General features: G+C 39.5%; 3 protein-coding genes across 3 annotated transcripts; 2 read left to right on the forward strand and 1 right to left on the reverse strand.

Moving 5' to 3' along the window:
- Nucleotides 1–202: 202 nt before the first annotated feature.
- On the reverse strand, nucleotides 203–7,274 carry LOC113668783 (uncharacterized). Its single transcript, XM_089210847.1, has 2 exons — nucleotides 4,585–7,274; nucleotides 203–1,964 (listed from the first exon to the last, which is right to left on the reverse strand). The coding sequence occupies exons 1-2, from the start codon at nucleotides 6,883–6,885 to the stop codon at nucleotides 342–344; spliced, it is 3,924 nt and encodes a 1,307-aa protein (XP_089066973.1). The 5' UTR covers nucleotides 6,886–7,274; the 3' UTR covers nucleotides 203–341.
- A 1,494-nt stretch (nucleotides 7,275–8,768) lies between these two features.
- LOC113668801 (uncharacterized) lies at nucleotides 8,769–14,707 on the forward strand. Its single transcript, XM_027184758.2, has 4 exons — nucleotides 8,769–8,948; nucleotides 9,744–10,378; nucleotides 10,914–11,108; nucleotides 11,742–14,707. The coding sequence occupies exons 1-4, from the start codon at nucleotides 8,884–8,886 to the stop codon at nucleotides 11,852–11,854; spliced, it is 1,008 nt and encodes a 335-aa protein (XP_027040559.2). The 5' UTR covers nucleotides 8,769–8,883; the 3' UTR covers nucleotides 11,855–14,707.
- Nucleotides 12,734–13,570, forward strand: LOC113668803 (lathosterol oxidase). Its single transcript, XM_027184760.2, has one exon. The coding sequence runs from the start codon at nucleotides 12,734–12,736 to the stop codon at nucleotides 13,568–13,570; it is 837 nt and encodes a 278-aa protein (XP_027040561.2).
- Nucleotides 14,708–17,106: the final 2,399 nt, after the last annotated feature.

A 17,106-nucleotide genomic window follows, 5' to 3' on the forward strand; every position in this document is an offset into this window, starting at 1 on the left:
TGAAAAACGACGGGAAGATGAACACTTAGATAGTAAGATCTTTCGAGCTTATAATCAAAATAAAAAAAATGAAGTTATTATTTTTTCGTGTCATTATTTAACAGGTGTTTGGAATAACGTAATTTCCACTAATGTACATATCCCGATCGGCCGATTTCGCCCTTAAAAAACATTACTTTCCAGGATTCGTATTTCATCAGTGTTCAAAGTTTCAGAACAAGATATGAAACAAAGCTCCCCTGAGGCTCTACCACTCAGGGACCTTTTAAACTTTCTTTGATAGACATTTATATCACCATACAGACCATGCGGACCTGGTTTATTCGTGTCCAATCCTTCCATCATTTCGGCATGCTGCATACGGGAGCTGAGGGAGGCCCGTCCCCTTCCCCCTGCCTCATCTCATTCGTTGGAATTTCCTTTAAAAGATAGCTTTCGAATTCAAATGAAAACCGCTCATCTGCTATTACAGGAAGTCGCACGTTTTTTGCCAGAAGCGGTTTGTAATCACAGGGTGTGTCCTTGTAAGACGACAAAGACACATTTGGATGCGGTTCTGCACGTGAAATTGGGTCAGAGTATGACGTTGTACTGCTTTGTTCGGGAGCATCAGTTCGACTGTCGGTTGGGTTGCCTGTTGATGGATTATCTTTTATCTCAGACGTTGGGGAATCTGTGGTAACGTCTGAACTTTTTGAGTTTACTTCGAGTGATTTCTTTTTTAAAAGGTCGTCCATGGGTTCCATTAATTCCACCTCTCTTGGTCGTGTTGTATTCCAGTACACCTTTTTAATGATAAACAGGTTTATCTCCGCTGTTCTGGCTCTAAACAGCAAGCGGTAAGGCCAGTTCATTTGCAGCAGTGTGGCGATCCAGTAAAATACGGGACTCATCCAAAATGGCTTCACATTCATATCGGTATAGGCAGAGATGCGCTTTCCCCAGGTCAAATCGAGAAATGCCCAGTCGGTATATCTCCAGCGAGAGGTATACTCGTCCAAGCCTTCCATCTTCTCTGACATTTCTTTCAGCTTTCTCTTACAAACCTCTTCTGTTTCTTGGTCACCGAATAAGATTTTCGGGTAGCACTTAATGCGAACCAGATCCACGCCCTTCAGGGGTGGCCTGTCTCTCTTGGAAACGTCCACCCATGACCCGATTATGAACTCTTCACATGCCAGTTGTGTCACTACGTTCACAGTATAGGTCTCTGTATGAGCTACTCGGTTTCGTTTAAGGTCCCTGCGGTGGACCGTTCTATTTCGCTCTTCGCGATGACAACACTCCACAGCAATGTTTATCCTCGGGGGGACTTCTCGCAGGCGTTGAATATACTCCAAAGCTGTGTCATCTTCTATGATGTTTTTAAGGTAATGCAGCTCTTCGGAATAGAAGCTCTCTAGCAGGACGATCACGGCACAGACGCCAAGCATCACCGAGGCAAAGATTTTCATGACGTAAAACACTGAACCGTAGGTGGTGCAATGAGTCATTTCACAACCAATAAGGAAAAAAAGCCACAGATAGAAAGAGAAAGACATGCACATAGAAACAAGCCTTGCGCACGGACAGGTGTGACGAGTTCCTTCGAATTTTTTTTCTTCCCTTAAGATTTTCTTCTCATAATCTAGGACAGCTTGTTGATATTCTTGGACAGCTTGATCGAGGTCCTCTTGATTTTTTGCAGAGGCAGCTTTCTGTAGTCGTTTCTCCTGATCCTCCTCAAACTGTTGCCTCTCTTTCTTTCTGAGCTGTTCGTAGTAGTTCAGCGGTCTTTCGAAATCGCCTACCGATCTGATTATAATGACGCAGCCAGTACAGCAGCCGAGCAAACACGGCACCAATATTTGCAAACAGACAGTCAAGCTAATGACCAGTGGCATAACACTGGGGTATTCGTCAAAATTGATCGTGGAATTCATGGCTGAGGAGGCAAATTTGTGTCCGTCTATTAAACTAATTAGTTTTCACCTTCCTCACTCTGACTTACGTTCCGAGACCCAGTTGAAACGTTGAACTTCACATGAGACAACCTAAATTGCAATTTTGTACGACTCAAACGGGTAAAGTTCAACCACTGATAAAGCATCTATCAAAAGGTGGACGTTTGTCTTCACACGTTCCATCCGATCTAGGCAGACGGACAGAACGTGTGGGTCGATCCAAATTCAGTTGGACGAACTAAACTAATTCAAACGTTAAACTTAACATAAATCTAATTCTCTCAATGATTAATTCTGTGCGCAGTTCGACGTTTAAACTGTGCCCTCGACTAAATAAAGGTAGCTAACTAAAGAGACATGATGGATGATATTGATCGCTGTCGAGATAATCCCAGTTCTTCACAGGTAAACAGCGACAACGTTGAGTCACCCGAGATCCACAGACGATGAGCTGTCCCATCTTTTCGGCAAAATCCGCCCACAAGTTAAAAAAAAAAATCAGCGAAAACACAAACTTTTTGTGCACCGTACTCCTAGAGTTTTTGTGTGACGCGCTAACATTTTAGGAGCCATAACGCTCTTGTTTCGCTGGATTTGTTCGACTCGCGCGACAGAATTCGCCGAAAAGGAGAGATTATTCATAGTCTGCGTGATCAATACAATCTTGAAACTTTCTATTTATTGATCGTTCGTGGTTTCATGAGGAACTCTTTATCGGCTAAACATTGTAATAACACCAACCTGCGCTTGAAAATTGTAAATAAGATTCTTTTTTCCTGTTTCAAGTGATAATTTGGCAAAACATGGTACAATGCATGAAAAATTGGGATAACAGGATTAAAGTTGCCCATAATTTAGGATTCTGGAATCACTTGGATCTATATACGGGTAATTTTTCATAATGCACATTCGGGCGATTTTTTTTTTGCCGAAAGTGTCACATTCTTCGTAAAGTACTCGCTTATATCCGCAAACATACGTCTAATCGAAAGACAAATGTGTTGCTTTATCCATAGGTAAAACAAGGTGTAACAAAGTTAGATATTTTTTCTGCTTGTTTCCGAAGGGTTCCGCTGAATTACCTTTATTAACTGAAACGAAGAAATCACTTCATGCGCCCAAAAAAAAGAGAATAGCTCGATCTTACCTCTTTTGCACGTCCGAAATACACGAACGTGACTTGCTTGCAGGAAGAATTGTCTGATTAAAAATTCACCCTCATCCGTTCCGTGTTGGCATATCCTACGTCTGACAGTTTCAATGACAAGTATTTTTGACACAAATGTAACACACGACGTTGAATTAACTTTATTCGTTGATAAATTCAAAGTATTCAGTTACCCAAATCAAATGAAAGAGAAACTTAATATTCGAACAATTGAAGTTACCTTCTCACTTCATAAAACTCAGTCACGTAAGAAAAATTGGCCTTTCACGCATCACGAAGAATATCCAAAATTATTTCAAGTTCACGCGAAATTCAAAATGATCATGTTTCACATGAAAATAGAAAACCAAATTCACGAATTTGGTACTTTTCTGGTCTTGATCAGACTTAAGCAACAAAATAGGACGTAATGTTTTACCTTATTTTTTAAAAGAACCACTCGTGGTCTGTTTTATGATTTCAATTGATCCATTTGAAGTCCATATACAATCAAATCCCTGATCAAAACCTAACCACAGCCGTGTGAGCACAATACGTATGCATTTTCAAATAGCCGGAAATTCATCACACAAAACAATATGGTTCACGAATCACGTTTAATTCAGCTTTTCATTCACGAGTCATGTTTGAATATAAAAGTTGTTTCAAGTGGACATGAAAAGATCTTATTATATTTTTTGAAACTGCCTATCTTATTATATTTTTTGAAACTACCTTCATACGCAGCCATTCTTGTCCCACCCATCAATCTTTCGATCTTGATTTTTCATTCAATCCCTTTTCCCCATAATTTTGCCTTGATATTATTTCCTCGCATAACCCATTGCCGTTTTAACTCGTGGATATGCGAAATATGGGAAAGAGTAATGTTGGTATTCGTAACTCGTTTTAAAAGCTCCTTCATCTTTATAATTAGGGCTAAACTGCACGAGAACTTTTGCAATCACACGGGAATAATAGGGCGCTTTTAAATCATGGGCCAATCAAAGGATTCAGAGGGACGGAATACACTTCAGGTAAGCCTATGAGAACCCAAAGAAAAAAAACCTCTCAAACGGAATAAAGCGCGGGAAAAAGAAAGGCTTGAAGTCCTTATTGGTTTCAATTACGCCTCTGATTGGTTGAGAGCGTGAGAATTTTTTTCTTCGTGAGGTCAATCACAAAGCAAAATTAACTCTTTACACTCTACCATTAGTATCGATATTCTCTTTCTCTCTCTTCATTTCCCGAGTTAACGACAAGGTGAATTTGTTTAACAATCATGAGTTTCTTAAATTGCATTTGATCAAAGGTGATACTGAAAGGGGAAATTAGATGCCCGTCACTCTCGGGGCTGAAAGGTGAAGTGAGACTGATGAAATCGCGGATTACTTTCGACACTCAGTTGCGAGTTCCTCTCTTCCTATAATTTTTTTATCCTGTCAAGATACCCATACACTTTTAGTATCTATCATTATTCCATTGCAATTAAACTGAAAGATAATTTGTAGAGTTTTGCTGATTGCTGAGCAAGGGCTTGTTAGCCGCGTCAATGTCCTGTATGATGTCATCATGTGCGCCAGGTACAGTTTGAGCAGGATAAACCTGTTTAAATGCGGTCTGTTCCGAGAAAACAGGTTGGCAAAACACCTTCTTTCTCAGCGTAAATTGAAGAGAGCTTGTTTGAGAGACGAAGAGCCATCTGTAAATCCAAGACAACTGAAGAAATGTAAAACACCAGAAGAACTGCTCGTTCATCCAGAAGGGCACGGACTCCTTCTTATGGTACAACACAACGTACGGATGGTGATTGGCTACGCTATCCACGCGGGAGAAATCAAAATGATGATTCAAATGACGTGTTTTCTCAATTAAGGCTGACTTTTGAACTTCAAACGATTCTGCAGCCGTTCTGTCAAGTGTAATGTCTATGTGAACACGAAGTCTAAAAAGTCGTCCATTTTCAGAGACTTCTAAATTTGACTCATCACACCAAGACGAGTAAACAAATGGCTGGCGAACAGTCTTCCTCCCGACCTTACTCCAGCGATCTTCTGATCCTTGATATTCTTGGCGTCCTGTTAAAACATTTGTCCGATAGACAGCCATACGTTGGTGTTTCCATTCATACCTGTCAATCACCATCTCAATTGACGGAGGCTCGCGCTGAAGAGACTTGACGTATTCCCAGGAGAACATGTTATGTAACGCTGCTCTTTCACTCGAGAAAAAAGCCTCCAAGGTAACGAACACTGCGCAGACTCCGCACATGACAGCAGCCCAATAAAACGTAAATGAGCGCGCTTTGCCATCACCTGTTGCCAGACATGCGCAAACTGCGCAAAGCCACACCCAGAAAGTGAAATTCATGAAAATGGAATACACCCGCATCATTAACATATATCGACTTTGCATTGCGTTTTGAACAGCTTCTAAACGCTCTGGGGATCCTGGTCGGCTCCTTTGAGAAAAACGGACGATTTTGACTAGCATGATGCCTAACCATATGAAAGTTGGACAAAGAACGTGACAAGCGAAAAAAGCAATGACAAATATCATGAACGCTTCAGACTGATCCAAAGGCTTTTTACTGGTCGGGATATTCTCTGGATTTCCCGTGGGGTATGGAAAAGGGCCTGGGGCGGGGACTGAAGTATGAGGCGGTATCGGACCAGAAGTTATAGGCGGTGGGACTTGACAAGTGGCCTTTGACTCAAGCAACCAGTTCTTCCTTCCATGATCCTGCTCGCAAACGAAAAACTCCACGGGCGAAGATCGGTAGCCTGTCGCGCAAAACGAAGTGGAAATGTCTCCCGGACGATTTCCGGCGTGAACTACCTCAATTGAGTTAGCTGGAATTCCCGGGTCGGAGCATGCGTCTCTATTTTCACAGTTCGGTCCGTGCGTGGAGTCCTGACAGAGACATACTGTCTCATTATCAGCGGTGTAAACGCAAGTACCCTGGCCATTACAAGGCTTGTCATAACATTCGTTTTCTCCATTGGCGATTCCTCGACATTTCATTCTCAATCCACTTCCATTAGTCCATCCCTTTGTAGTCCAACTTTCCCAATAGTTTGTCACGTACTCTGGCCTATGTGCTAGATCTTTCGTACGAAGTAAATCGGCCCCAGATCCAGTATAACTGGTGCCAACCCTCCAGTAGCCATCCCGGTAGTATAAATACCATTCCTGTCGGCTGTGCTTGAATACGGAACGGATCGACTCATAAACGTTCGGAACTTTGGCGAAAAAGTCCGTTCGAGGATCGTTAAGAATTTCAGCTTGATTTCCGGTGACGGTGTCATTCAAATAAACTTTGCCTGAATTGCATCGAAAGTATTCATCGTCCACACAAATAGCTTTGATGTAAGGTGGTCCTAAGACAGTTTTAAATGTCTTATCGAGTGGTGAATAGTACGACCACTCTTTCACGACATCACCGAACAAATCTTTCTCATTTAGCAAGCCAGACGCCAACCAAGTCTTCGGATCAAAGTCGTTGCTGAGACGACCAACAACACCAAATGTTTCTGTGACTTTGAGCCCAAAAGCGAGAAGCTTTTCTCCTTGCGATGTAAGATCTCTGTAGTAGAAGAAGAGACCCGAAGGACGATTAAGATAGACAGGAAAGCCATCGTTGTTCGAGAATAACTCGTAAACTCCTTCCACTTGGACCCATGGCAAAACATTCTCGTCGATGTTCTGGAAAAATATTTTTGGACACATTTTCTTTTGGGCAAAGCTCGGCCCAATTAATGACAGGATGAATGCCAGAAAGAAACTTGAAAACATATTTCAAGCTATCACCTGCTCACTGCGTTTTCTTTGAAAATGTTTCAGCTTTTTAAGTTGAGCAATAAAGCAATCGACAAACTTCCGGTGAATATTGCAACAAATCTTCCAAACGGCTTTGACATGCTAAAACGGACCGGAAGTAAAGAAAATTTTATTGTGACGTTAGTTTTACACTCCCTTGCCATTTATAGCGCTGAGTAGGACAAAGTCACATCTGTAAACGCATTCATCCAGGAGTTAAATAGTAAACGTGAATAATCTTTAAGAAGAATGTGTAGCGTGACGATCTTCCACTGTCACGTTCCTAACCCTGCCTGTGACTGTGACTGATCGTGTGAGGTTATACGACATAAATAACGCTTGCCAGGTTACAAAGCGCAACGCAAAATAAAGGGAGTTACTACATCACGGGCGACGAGCGGGGATAGAAAAAACGACCCAAATATGAGCGGTCAGCGGTGAAACATCTTTTATACTTCATATAGAGACATAATTTGTTGTTCCAGAGACAATCGTGTTGTAAAGCCGAAATGTTAACAGTTTACTTCACAGTTTAAGCAATTTTTCAAAAGTGTTGATTGAACTCATATCTTCTACTGCTTTAATAAACAATGGAGGCTTCGGAGAGGGAGTCAGTGGCATTTGGAAAGGCACCAAGAATAATTATATATATGGTTTGTAGCTAGCTGGTCTGTAAGATTTGCAAAGACGACGATGGAGAGGATTGGCTTGGGTGCGATAGCTGCGGCCAGTTTTTCCATGCAAGTTGTCTGGATGTGCCTTTCGCGGAGACGCTTACGCAACATTTCACCTGCCCTTAGGGTGGCTTCTTGTCAGCACAAGTAGAGTTTAAATTTTAAAGCTGACTATAACAACGAACCAGATGATGAACTTAATGTCATGTACAGACCTTAATTTGCAAGATAAGAAATACAGTCCTTGGTAGTCAATTAAGATAGATTTTCGCGAGCGTCAATGGTGCAGAATCGTAACTTGATGGAGCCAACAGTGGACAACATCCCAGAATTCAAACTTTGTGATTTTTTTCTCTGCCTAAACGCTAAGTCAGTTGTTCAATTGAATAGGAAGAAAAACATTTCGAACGGAAAACAGCATTATTTGCACGTGTGGATCTTTTGAGAAAAGGTCTCCTAAACGAGTGGTCTTGATTGTAAATATTTAAGGAATGGTAAATACATTAGCCTTAACATGGCTGTTTCTCGAAGTTCAGTGTTTTCCTACTTGCCTTTTTTCCACGTGAATTGGGGGCGATTGAATAGATATAATATGCAGTAAAAGAACTTCAGCTGATAGAAATTTTAAATTTCTCATCTTAGGCTGTGGATACAAAATTCAAGTGAAAAGGAAGCCAACTGTGATTAATGCTTTGAACAAGTCAAGATACGTTTTTTTCGTCACACAACAAGTTACATAACGTGAATATCATTCTTCTTGATGCCTTTCCCGGTGTCACCAATGCCTTTCCCGATGCCTCCGTTGGTTGATAGAGCATTAAAAGTATTGCTCCAGTTAAAGCTTGAGGAAACTTGCTTAACTTTTTAAGTAGCGAAGTGTAACTTGGTTACATTTCGGCTTTACAACACGATTGTTTTCTGCAACTACAAAACGTACATTTAATTCTTCTTGGTACCTTTCGGATGCCACCGATGCCTTCATTGTTTATTAAAGCAGTAAAAGATATATGTACAATCAACACTTTTGAATTGCTTAACATTTTATTTAGCGAAGTAAACTGTTTACACTTCGGCTTTACAACACGATTGTTTCCTGATACTACAAATGATATGTCTATATATGAGGTATGAAAGTTGTTTCACTGCTGACCACTCGTATTTGGGTCGTTTTTTCTATCCCCGCTCGTCGCCCGTGATGTAGTAACTCCCCAAAATAAACGTGCGGTGTTTTTCTTTCGAATTATTTAATTTGAATTCAAACCTAAATATTGAATATTTTGAGGAAAAAACGGGTACAGAAATGAGTGGAATGGCAGAGATCGAGGACCAAAGCCGGCGAAATGAGCTGGAAGAAGAGATGTCACGGTAATGGTCGTCAAATGTTGACTTTTAATCCGTGTTTCCAGATCTAATCTCCATAATGTCAGAACATAGTTAGTTTTTCTTGCCTCACAATGATTGAAAAATACGTTAAGCTTCCGGCTTTAACTAGTTATTACAATTTGTAACATATTATATACATATAGAATGTTTGTTTCCGCCGGGCGTCAATTAATGTTTTTTCGCTTTTTCCTATGGGTTGACAGTAGTGAAGTGCTAATTTTTGAAATGGTTCTCTTATTTCTTGTCTTTGTTTCTGAATTATTGAATAACCTTTTGGAGTTAATGTGTAACTACCATTAACCCTTAAACTCCAGTAAGTGACCAAGATAGAATTTCTCCTGACAGTACCAATGCAATATCAAGCAGATAAGTAGTAAGAATAAAGAAAATATCATTAGGGGATTACTAGTTGATCCAATTCCCAATTCTTTGAAGTGATATCACAAGAATTGCATGACAGACAGTAAGGAGAATTACTAATGAGATCATGGAAGTGGAAGGATTAAAAGTGCTTTGTGATTATGTGTAGCTTTTACCAAACCCAAAACCAAAGTGATTGTGACAGCCAATTAGGACGAAGGGAAATATGGCAACAATCTAATTACTGCAACAGGAGAGTGCTGATTTGTATTAGCATTGTCTGCTAATTGCTACAGATCAAACAGTTGTAGCAGGTATCAAGGAAAAAATTTCAATACTCAAGACTTTTGGCTGCCCCTCTTTGTTATTAAAAAGTATTTGCTCCCTGATGCTTACTACTGCCTTGCTATTTTTCAGGTTTGAACAAGAGATAGCAGAACATCCAATTTCAAGGCCAATCATAGCCACAAACACATTTCGTATGGCATCACAAGCAATCCAGAATGCAGCTACTGTTCCAGAGGTTAAACCACAACAAGAAATGCCTAATAACCAGCATTTTGTCCAAGGAGCACACCCACGTCCATTATTACAACCTTCTAATCCTAATTTACGACCACCAGTTGTCCAGGGCACTTTGAATCAAGTCCGTCCTCATATGCAGGGTCCAATCCGACATCCTGTGCAAGCCCCTCCCAATCAGTTACCTGGTCCTCGAATACCACGTACCATGACATTGCCACCCAGGATGCCTCCTATGGTACCGCAAATGGTCCCTAATCCTGGAGCCATGCCTGTTATGGGCCCTGTAGCAGTACCCATGGTCCCAGTACCCATGCCTGTTCCGTTACCTGGTATGCCAGTGGCAGGGCCAGTTGGTGCCACAGCCGTGCCAGTAATGACTCCTGAGGAACAGAAAGAGTGGGGATCTACATATTCACAGGCTGGGAACTCAGAGGCAAAGGATAAAAAAAAACCTAAAGAGAAAAAATTTTTGAGGGTGGCAGGGAACCAAGTGTGGGAGGATTCGTCATTAGCAGAGTGGGAGAATGGTGAGGTTGTTTGTGCTATGTTGCTGTATTCACCCCCAAAGAGTGACTACCATCTAATTTCTCAAAACAATATCCCTCCTGAATCATGTATTATGGTTAAGGAAATGATCACTAACTTAGGAAGCTTTTTGATTGTTGAACAAATTCTCCTCGTCAGCACCTTGGGAAATGTATTGGGAGAAGCAGAATATGAATACAGCTTTGTTATGGTGTAAAGGGTAACTTGGCCAGTGAGTCAATCAATCAGGGAGCTGATTATGGTTAGAAACCCTGGCCTTGTGTATGCATAGTACTGTAACATCTATCTGTAAATTATGCAATCATTTCCAGTCAAAGCTGGAAATATGCTGCTGTACAAATATCTTTAATGGTAGGACCTCATAATGGTAGTTTTCCTTTTATCATTAGTTATGGCAAAATTATTTGGAAGTAGAAGACTTAATATGGTAGAATTGCTGACAGTTTTAGTCGGCTACAGGCTCTTAATGAAAACATATGTATTTTCACTAATGATCATTACATTTATTGTTTTTAGACGACTTTCGTGTGTTTTGCGGTGATCTTGGAAATGAGGTTACTGATGAGATCCTCACAAGAACATTTGCAAAATATCCATCTTTACTAAGAGCTAAAGTTGTGCGTGATAAAAAGACAAACAAAAGCAAAGGGTATGGATTCCTTAGCTTCAAAGATCCTAATGACTTCGTCAAAGCTATGAAAGAAATGAATGGTAAGTCTCAGTGATGTTATTGTGGACTGTGAGGGTAAAGGTCATGCAAGTATATTTTATATGTGAGTCAAACTAGCAAACTTCACAGGTTATTCAATGGGTATTAGAACTTGGAGAGTTCGTTGGCTGCTAAGCAGATTTTTCTCTTTTGAATGTCTTGGGCTATTTTTCCTGTTCAGATCTGAGGAATATTATGATGTTACCTTGTGATTTCTCTTGCTTCTACCTTTCAAAATGAAATCCTTTTTTTAAAAGAAAGGCTGTTTTTCATATGTTGGGAAAATCCCAGATGGTCAGTGAATTTGCTGTTTCCAGACCTTCCAAGAGTTTTGTGATGGATTAAAATTTGATATCTCACAGTAGACATTCCCTATTGTCTGGAATGGGTGGTAAACAATTGGGGTGATTGGGAACATATTTATTTCCCAACACTTCCCTAGCATAAGGGTAAATTGATTATTTTTAAGTAAAAGTAATCTTCCAAATAGCAGCATAATTGTTTTTTGTACAAGACCATGATGTGGAAAAATTTGTTAAGTGTAACAAGATGAAAATATATAATTTAAGAACAGTAAGATGTTTGTACTCTTTATCAACAATTTCTTCTATTGAATTTAATTTGTACATTGGCAGGCAAATATATTGGGAATCGACCAATCAAGCTTAGGAAAAGTACTTGGAAAGACCGCAGTATAGAAGCTGTTAAGAAGAAAGCAAAAGAAAAGAAGCGCTTGGGTTACAGATAACAATAATGTGGAAGAAATGCGAACTTAGAATGTTATTAGTTCCATTATGACCTTGTATCATAAATTCCTTGTGAATATGATGCAGATGTTTGTGAAAGGCAAAAATTTAGTCTGTCTACTGCTATTTAGTGAAGAAGGCACCAAGCCAGCAGATGAAATGCAGTTCAAGCTTTTGTGAAGGCTGTAGATTCTTCCTTTCAGTTTGATTACTCACTTTAGTACCAAATCTTTTGTTAAAAGTAAACTAGCAGGTTTGACAAGGATAATTGGAAATTTTCTATTCAAACTGGAAATCTCTTTTGAACATGACCATTTCAATTAATCCTCATGCTTATAAAAACTAATAAGGGAAATGGTTGGTTGTAAATACTAAATATACAGTCTTCTTTTGTGAAATTTGTGCTTATTCTTTATTTAGCAAGTAGATTCCATGTTACACTTTTCCTGTCCAGCAGTAGAAAGAACAATAAAGGGGTACATGAGGGGCAGCCTTTGACCCATAAGAATGACTAATATCTAATTTCTCCTTGCAATATCATCCCTCAGGATGAATCCAACAAGAATGAAGGAAACGATCACATATTAATTGAGCTCATCCAATTTTTTTTTTCTTTGTACTGCTTTTCTCTGCTTTGCTTAGCTTTTCAGGACATTGACACACATCATAGCTAGCGAAGTTACTAATTAATTACAAAACCAGCTATCAGGAGGATTTTGTTTAATTAGTAAACAAAATTTAATTGGATGTTCCATGAGAACACGCATGCATGACCAATTAGAACTTCTGTTATACCGTGACCAAAAAGTACCTGCTATTGTGATAGCTTTGACACGAGAAGGATACGGAGTAGTTTACTTTTCTAGAAAGTGTAATTCAAAATGGACCTTGTTCTTGACATACTCGATCAAAATTTCTTTACACCGTACGTGTACCCCGCAACGTGGCCAGAAAATGACTGCTACAGGCAATTCATCTCGCTCTTCGTGGTCACAAACATCGGCGGCGTTGTTATGTATTTTTCGCTCGCAACTTTCAGCTTCTTTTTTGTGTTCGACCGCGCGCTTATGAAACACCCACTGATTCTAGAACACCAGATCTACAAGGAAATCATGGTGACTTTGAAATCAATACCGTTTATGAGTTTTCCCACGGTATCGCTTTTCCTTCTGGAAGTGCGAGGTTACAGTCAGTTGTACCTGCCAAGTAATTTCAGCTGGCCGCATCTCATCCGCGACATCATTTTGAGTACTACTGGCTTTCTCGTCTTCACCGACGCATTGATTTACTGGATTCATCGTGGATTACACCATCGTTCAGTGTACAAATATTTGCACAAAGTCCACCATCGTTGGAAGGTGCCAACCCCATTCGCCAGTCACGCTTTCCATCCGATCGACGGATTCCTGCAGAGTCTGCCATATCATCTTTACCCATTTATTTTTCCACTCAACAAAGTTGTGTATCTGGTGTTGTTTGTTTTCGTCAATATATGGACGGTGTCAATTCACGATGGAGACTACAGAGTGCCTGAGCTGCTGCAACCTTTCGTTAACGGATCTGCCCATCACACAGATCACCACCTCCTCTACAACTGTAATTACGGCCAATATTTCACAGTCTGGGATCGGATCGGTGGATCTTTTCGTCACCCGAGCGCGTTCCAGGAGAAAGGTCCAAAATTCGAGCTAAAGAAAACTGCTGATAAGATGGGATGAGTATTGACCGGGGTATTTGAAAGCAAAGAGTAATAACAGAACGCGAGCGAAGTTTGATAGATCGCGTGTGAAATGTACAACAACTCCTGCGTATCTGTTATTTATGGACGTAAACAGTCGCGTGTGATGTTAAAACAAATAACCCTAAAGTTTATATTGCACCACCAGTGGTACTAAAATAGTTTTTCATTGCGTTTACAATTTCTCCGAACGGTATACCAATATTACATCTTGTCCCATTTCATCTCCCCGCCCACTAATGTTGTACTTTGCACGGACTTTGACCCCTTATTGTTCCACATTGTGTAGGTAGGAGCCTAAGAAATGTTCGAAGATTTGGTAAATTTTAAACTCTATTTCCAATGAACACTAATTTGTATTAACTTCCTCAAAACTTATGTTTTTCTTTTTACTTTTTCATTATAAATTTAAGTTTGTAAATGCACTGAGACTGATGAAATATGTTTTAAGAACTTTTGTTATTGTTATAATTATTACTATTATTATCATTATCTTTATTACTATTATTTCATGATTATTGTGTTAGTCTTTCCACTCTGATTAAAAAAAAAAACTATGACAGAAAGTGAAAATAAGTTACTTATAGATAACCTCTTGGATATAATTTTGTCTCCAGAAATGTCTGTATGTAGGCATACTTCAATCTGATGTTTTTTGATAAAAAAAAAAAAAGGTGATGACTAATGACTGACAACGATTTGGAGTTTTGCTGACGTAAATGGCTTAAAAAAAGATTGTATTTGGCATTTCTTTATCAAGAATTTACCCAGGAGACTTTCAGGAAGAGAAGATTCTGTTTCCATCAAGAACTAAAAATGTTTAGTGGAATGCCAATGGACTAAATTGTTAACCTGTGTCCCCTCATTTTTTTTTCTTGATTTACAAATATCTTCAGCTAGATGCAGAATCACTTCATTAATTAATTTTTATTGTAAGAAGTGAGATTATCTAGTAGAGATCACCTTTTATAACACAGTAACTTTTTGAGTATCAGTAAGTAATTCACCTACATTTATGTTAACCCAGCTTCACAGAATAAATGAATGAACAACTACATGCATACCTTTCTCATTTGCTTTCTTACGTTAAACATTAAAATTTCCTGTATTTGTGAAACATGCAGAGGCTGATCAGTTAGAGCACTGGACTTTGGGTGAACATCTAAGGGAATGAGCCCTAGGTACCCCCTTCCCCGCTAGTGCCATCATGGTATATTCTTGGGCCAGACAATGTATTCTCACACTGCCTTTTTCTAGCCAGGAGAGTGTATATATAACCCCTAAGAGTGACTAACATCTAATTTCTCCTTAAATTATCACCTCTGAATCACACATTTAGGTCATGAGAAAAAAGGAAGTGATCACCAGCCTGAGACTCTTGATTGTTAAACAAATTCTCCTTGTCAGCACCATGGGAAATATAAAAAGAATAGTATGGAGAATATGCATATTAATCTTAGGGTGTAAAGGGTTAATACTTTTTGGTGTAGTATCACTTAGTGTTTTTACAGGATGTGCAATATTTTGATGCACCCACAAGGTGAATCAAAATACAAACAATGAGTGAAAATGCTCAGTGATAATACAAACTCAAACGTTGACTGACAAGTCATTTTTAATCTACTAACTTTTTAATTTTTTCTCCTTTGAGTCTAACATGCGCATTCAATCAAGTTTTTGTTAACTCTTAGTTGTTTACATGTAGAAATAAAATACTTGCATACACACCAAGAAACCTGATTGAATATTGGGATGTAACATGTGACTGACTTAAAGCATCCCATCCAGAGGGGAGTAGCCAGAGTACTATGGAAACCAGGATGAGCTGTGACCAGAGGAGTCACTAGGCTCAATTTTTTACTTTACCTTTGTCCTTGACTCTGGTATTTGTTACCCAGTAGAGCTGCAATCAAATTATTTTTCATTGTGCCAAAATGTCAAAGGTGCACATCCGTAACAGTAGACATCTCTATACAAAGTGCTGAAGTCACCTCTTTACAGCAAAGACTCAGTGGACATGAAGAGATGTAACTCTCCCTCCCCCCCTAGTGAAATGTGCCCCAAGACCCCTTAGAAACTTTCAGTATTGGTGAATGCTTTTCAGCCCTTAGCTTCCCCCTCCCTCCCTTGTGGTACTGGTGGCTTATGGTTGGTGCACTGTACTTGGGGTCAAGTGGTCTGGGTTGGGGACCTAGTAGGGTCATTGCATTGTGTTTTTAGAAAAACAATTAACTCTCACAGTGCCTTCCTCTACCAAGGAGTATAACTGGATACTGATGAATTGTCAGGGAAGCCTGATGAAATGCTGGAAGGAGACCTTGTGATGGACTGACATTTTATCTGGGGGGGGGGAGGGGGAAGGTAACACTGTCCTGGTTGTCTCATGCTATGGAAGTCAAGTAAAGCTCTGGCTGGTTTGCCACTTATTATAGTACAGACCTTTCCTCCCCTATCTCCTCCATCTTGCGCTAATTGAATTTTAGGTTCCACCAATGGATAAGGGGTCTGTAAAGGCAGAAAAATAATGTAGCTTAATGGATAACATTTACTTTTGAGTATTATATCAAAAAGAGTATTGGAAGTTTTTCGTTTGTTTAGAGTATTGCAGCTTTTACTACACTGATTGTCTAAAATTTGTGCCACCTTAATTAAATATTTAAATATTTATAAACATAGCTATTTGCTTCCCTTGCGAAATATGTAGTTTGTGTTTTGAACTGCAGTCCACGGGAAATTATAGCTTTCGTTTAAGAATTTTATCTTAACTTTGAAACCACTGCTGGTGGGTCGAGAAGCTGACTTTGTAATATGTCACGTGATGTACTTATTAGCGTTGCGTGACATCCCAAGGACACGACCGAGAAGGGAACTGAGAGAAGCTCGCTAAAGACTTTATTGAGTTTATTTTCGAAATTAATTCTCTACAAAACTAGGATCAGAAGGTTCTCGTTTTGAATAACCTACCCACCCTCTTAAATTTGTTCAAGTAACCGTTTCGTTCCGGTTTCCTCGTACAGACCGAAGGAGGTCAATGCGACGCAGCTGATCTGAAATTGGAAAATTTCACAAAAATGCTACCATCCTTGTAAAAGAAGACACAATTTTTTCCATGCATGGAGATATATCTCTTAAGTCTCCTTCTGCTTTTTACCTTTGTTTACCTCACTTTAGGGTATTTGGTAATTGTATACTTTGATGAAAACGGATGAAGAGAATCGCTGTAAATCCAGGAGATTCCTGAAAATAATGAACTAGGACTAAAACTCGGTGGCTTTAAATACTGGATTGCATCGATTTTTTCCAGTGCTGCACTCTTTGATGGGCCTCGCTTGGCAATCAACGGGTTATAGTTTAAACTTTTGAAATTAGAAAAAAAAATCCATATGGAATCGCCGAACTCACAAATTCTGCTTGGTAGTGGTATCGTGCTAAAATCAACTTTGCAAAGTGATTAAGCAAGACAGTTCTGGTGGAAAGGTTGGTAAGACCTAAGCCCTTGCTAATTATTTTTTGGGA

Source organism: Pocillopora damicornis, chromosome 6 (assembly GCF_964200805.1).
Source record: "Pocillopora damicornis chromosome 6, jaPocDami1.2, whole genome shotgun sequence".
NCBI classification, from domain to species: Eukaryota; Metazoa; Cnidaria; class Anthozoa; order Scleractinia; family Pocilloporidae; genus Pocillopora; species Pocillopora damicornis.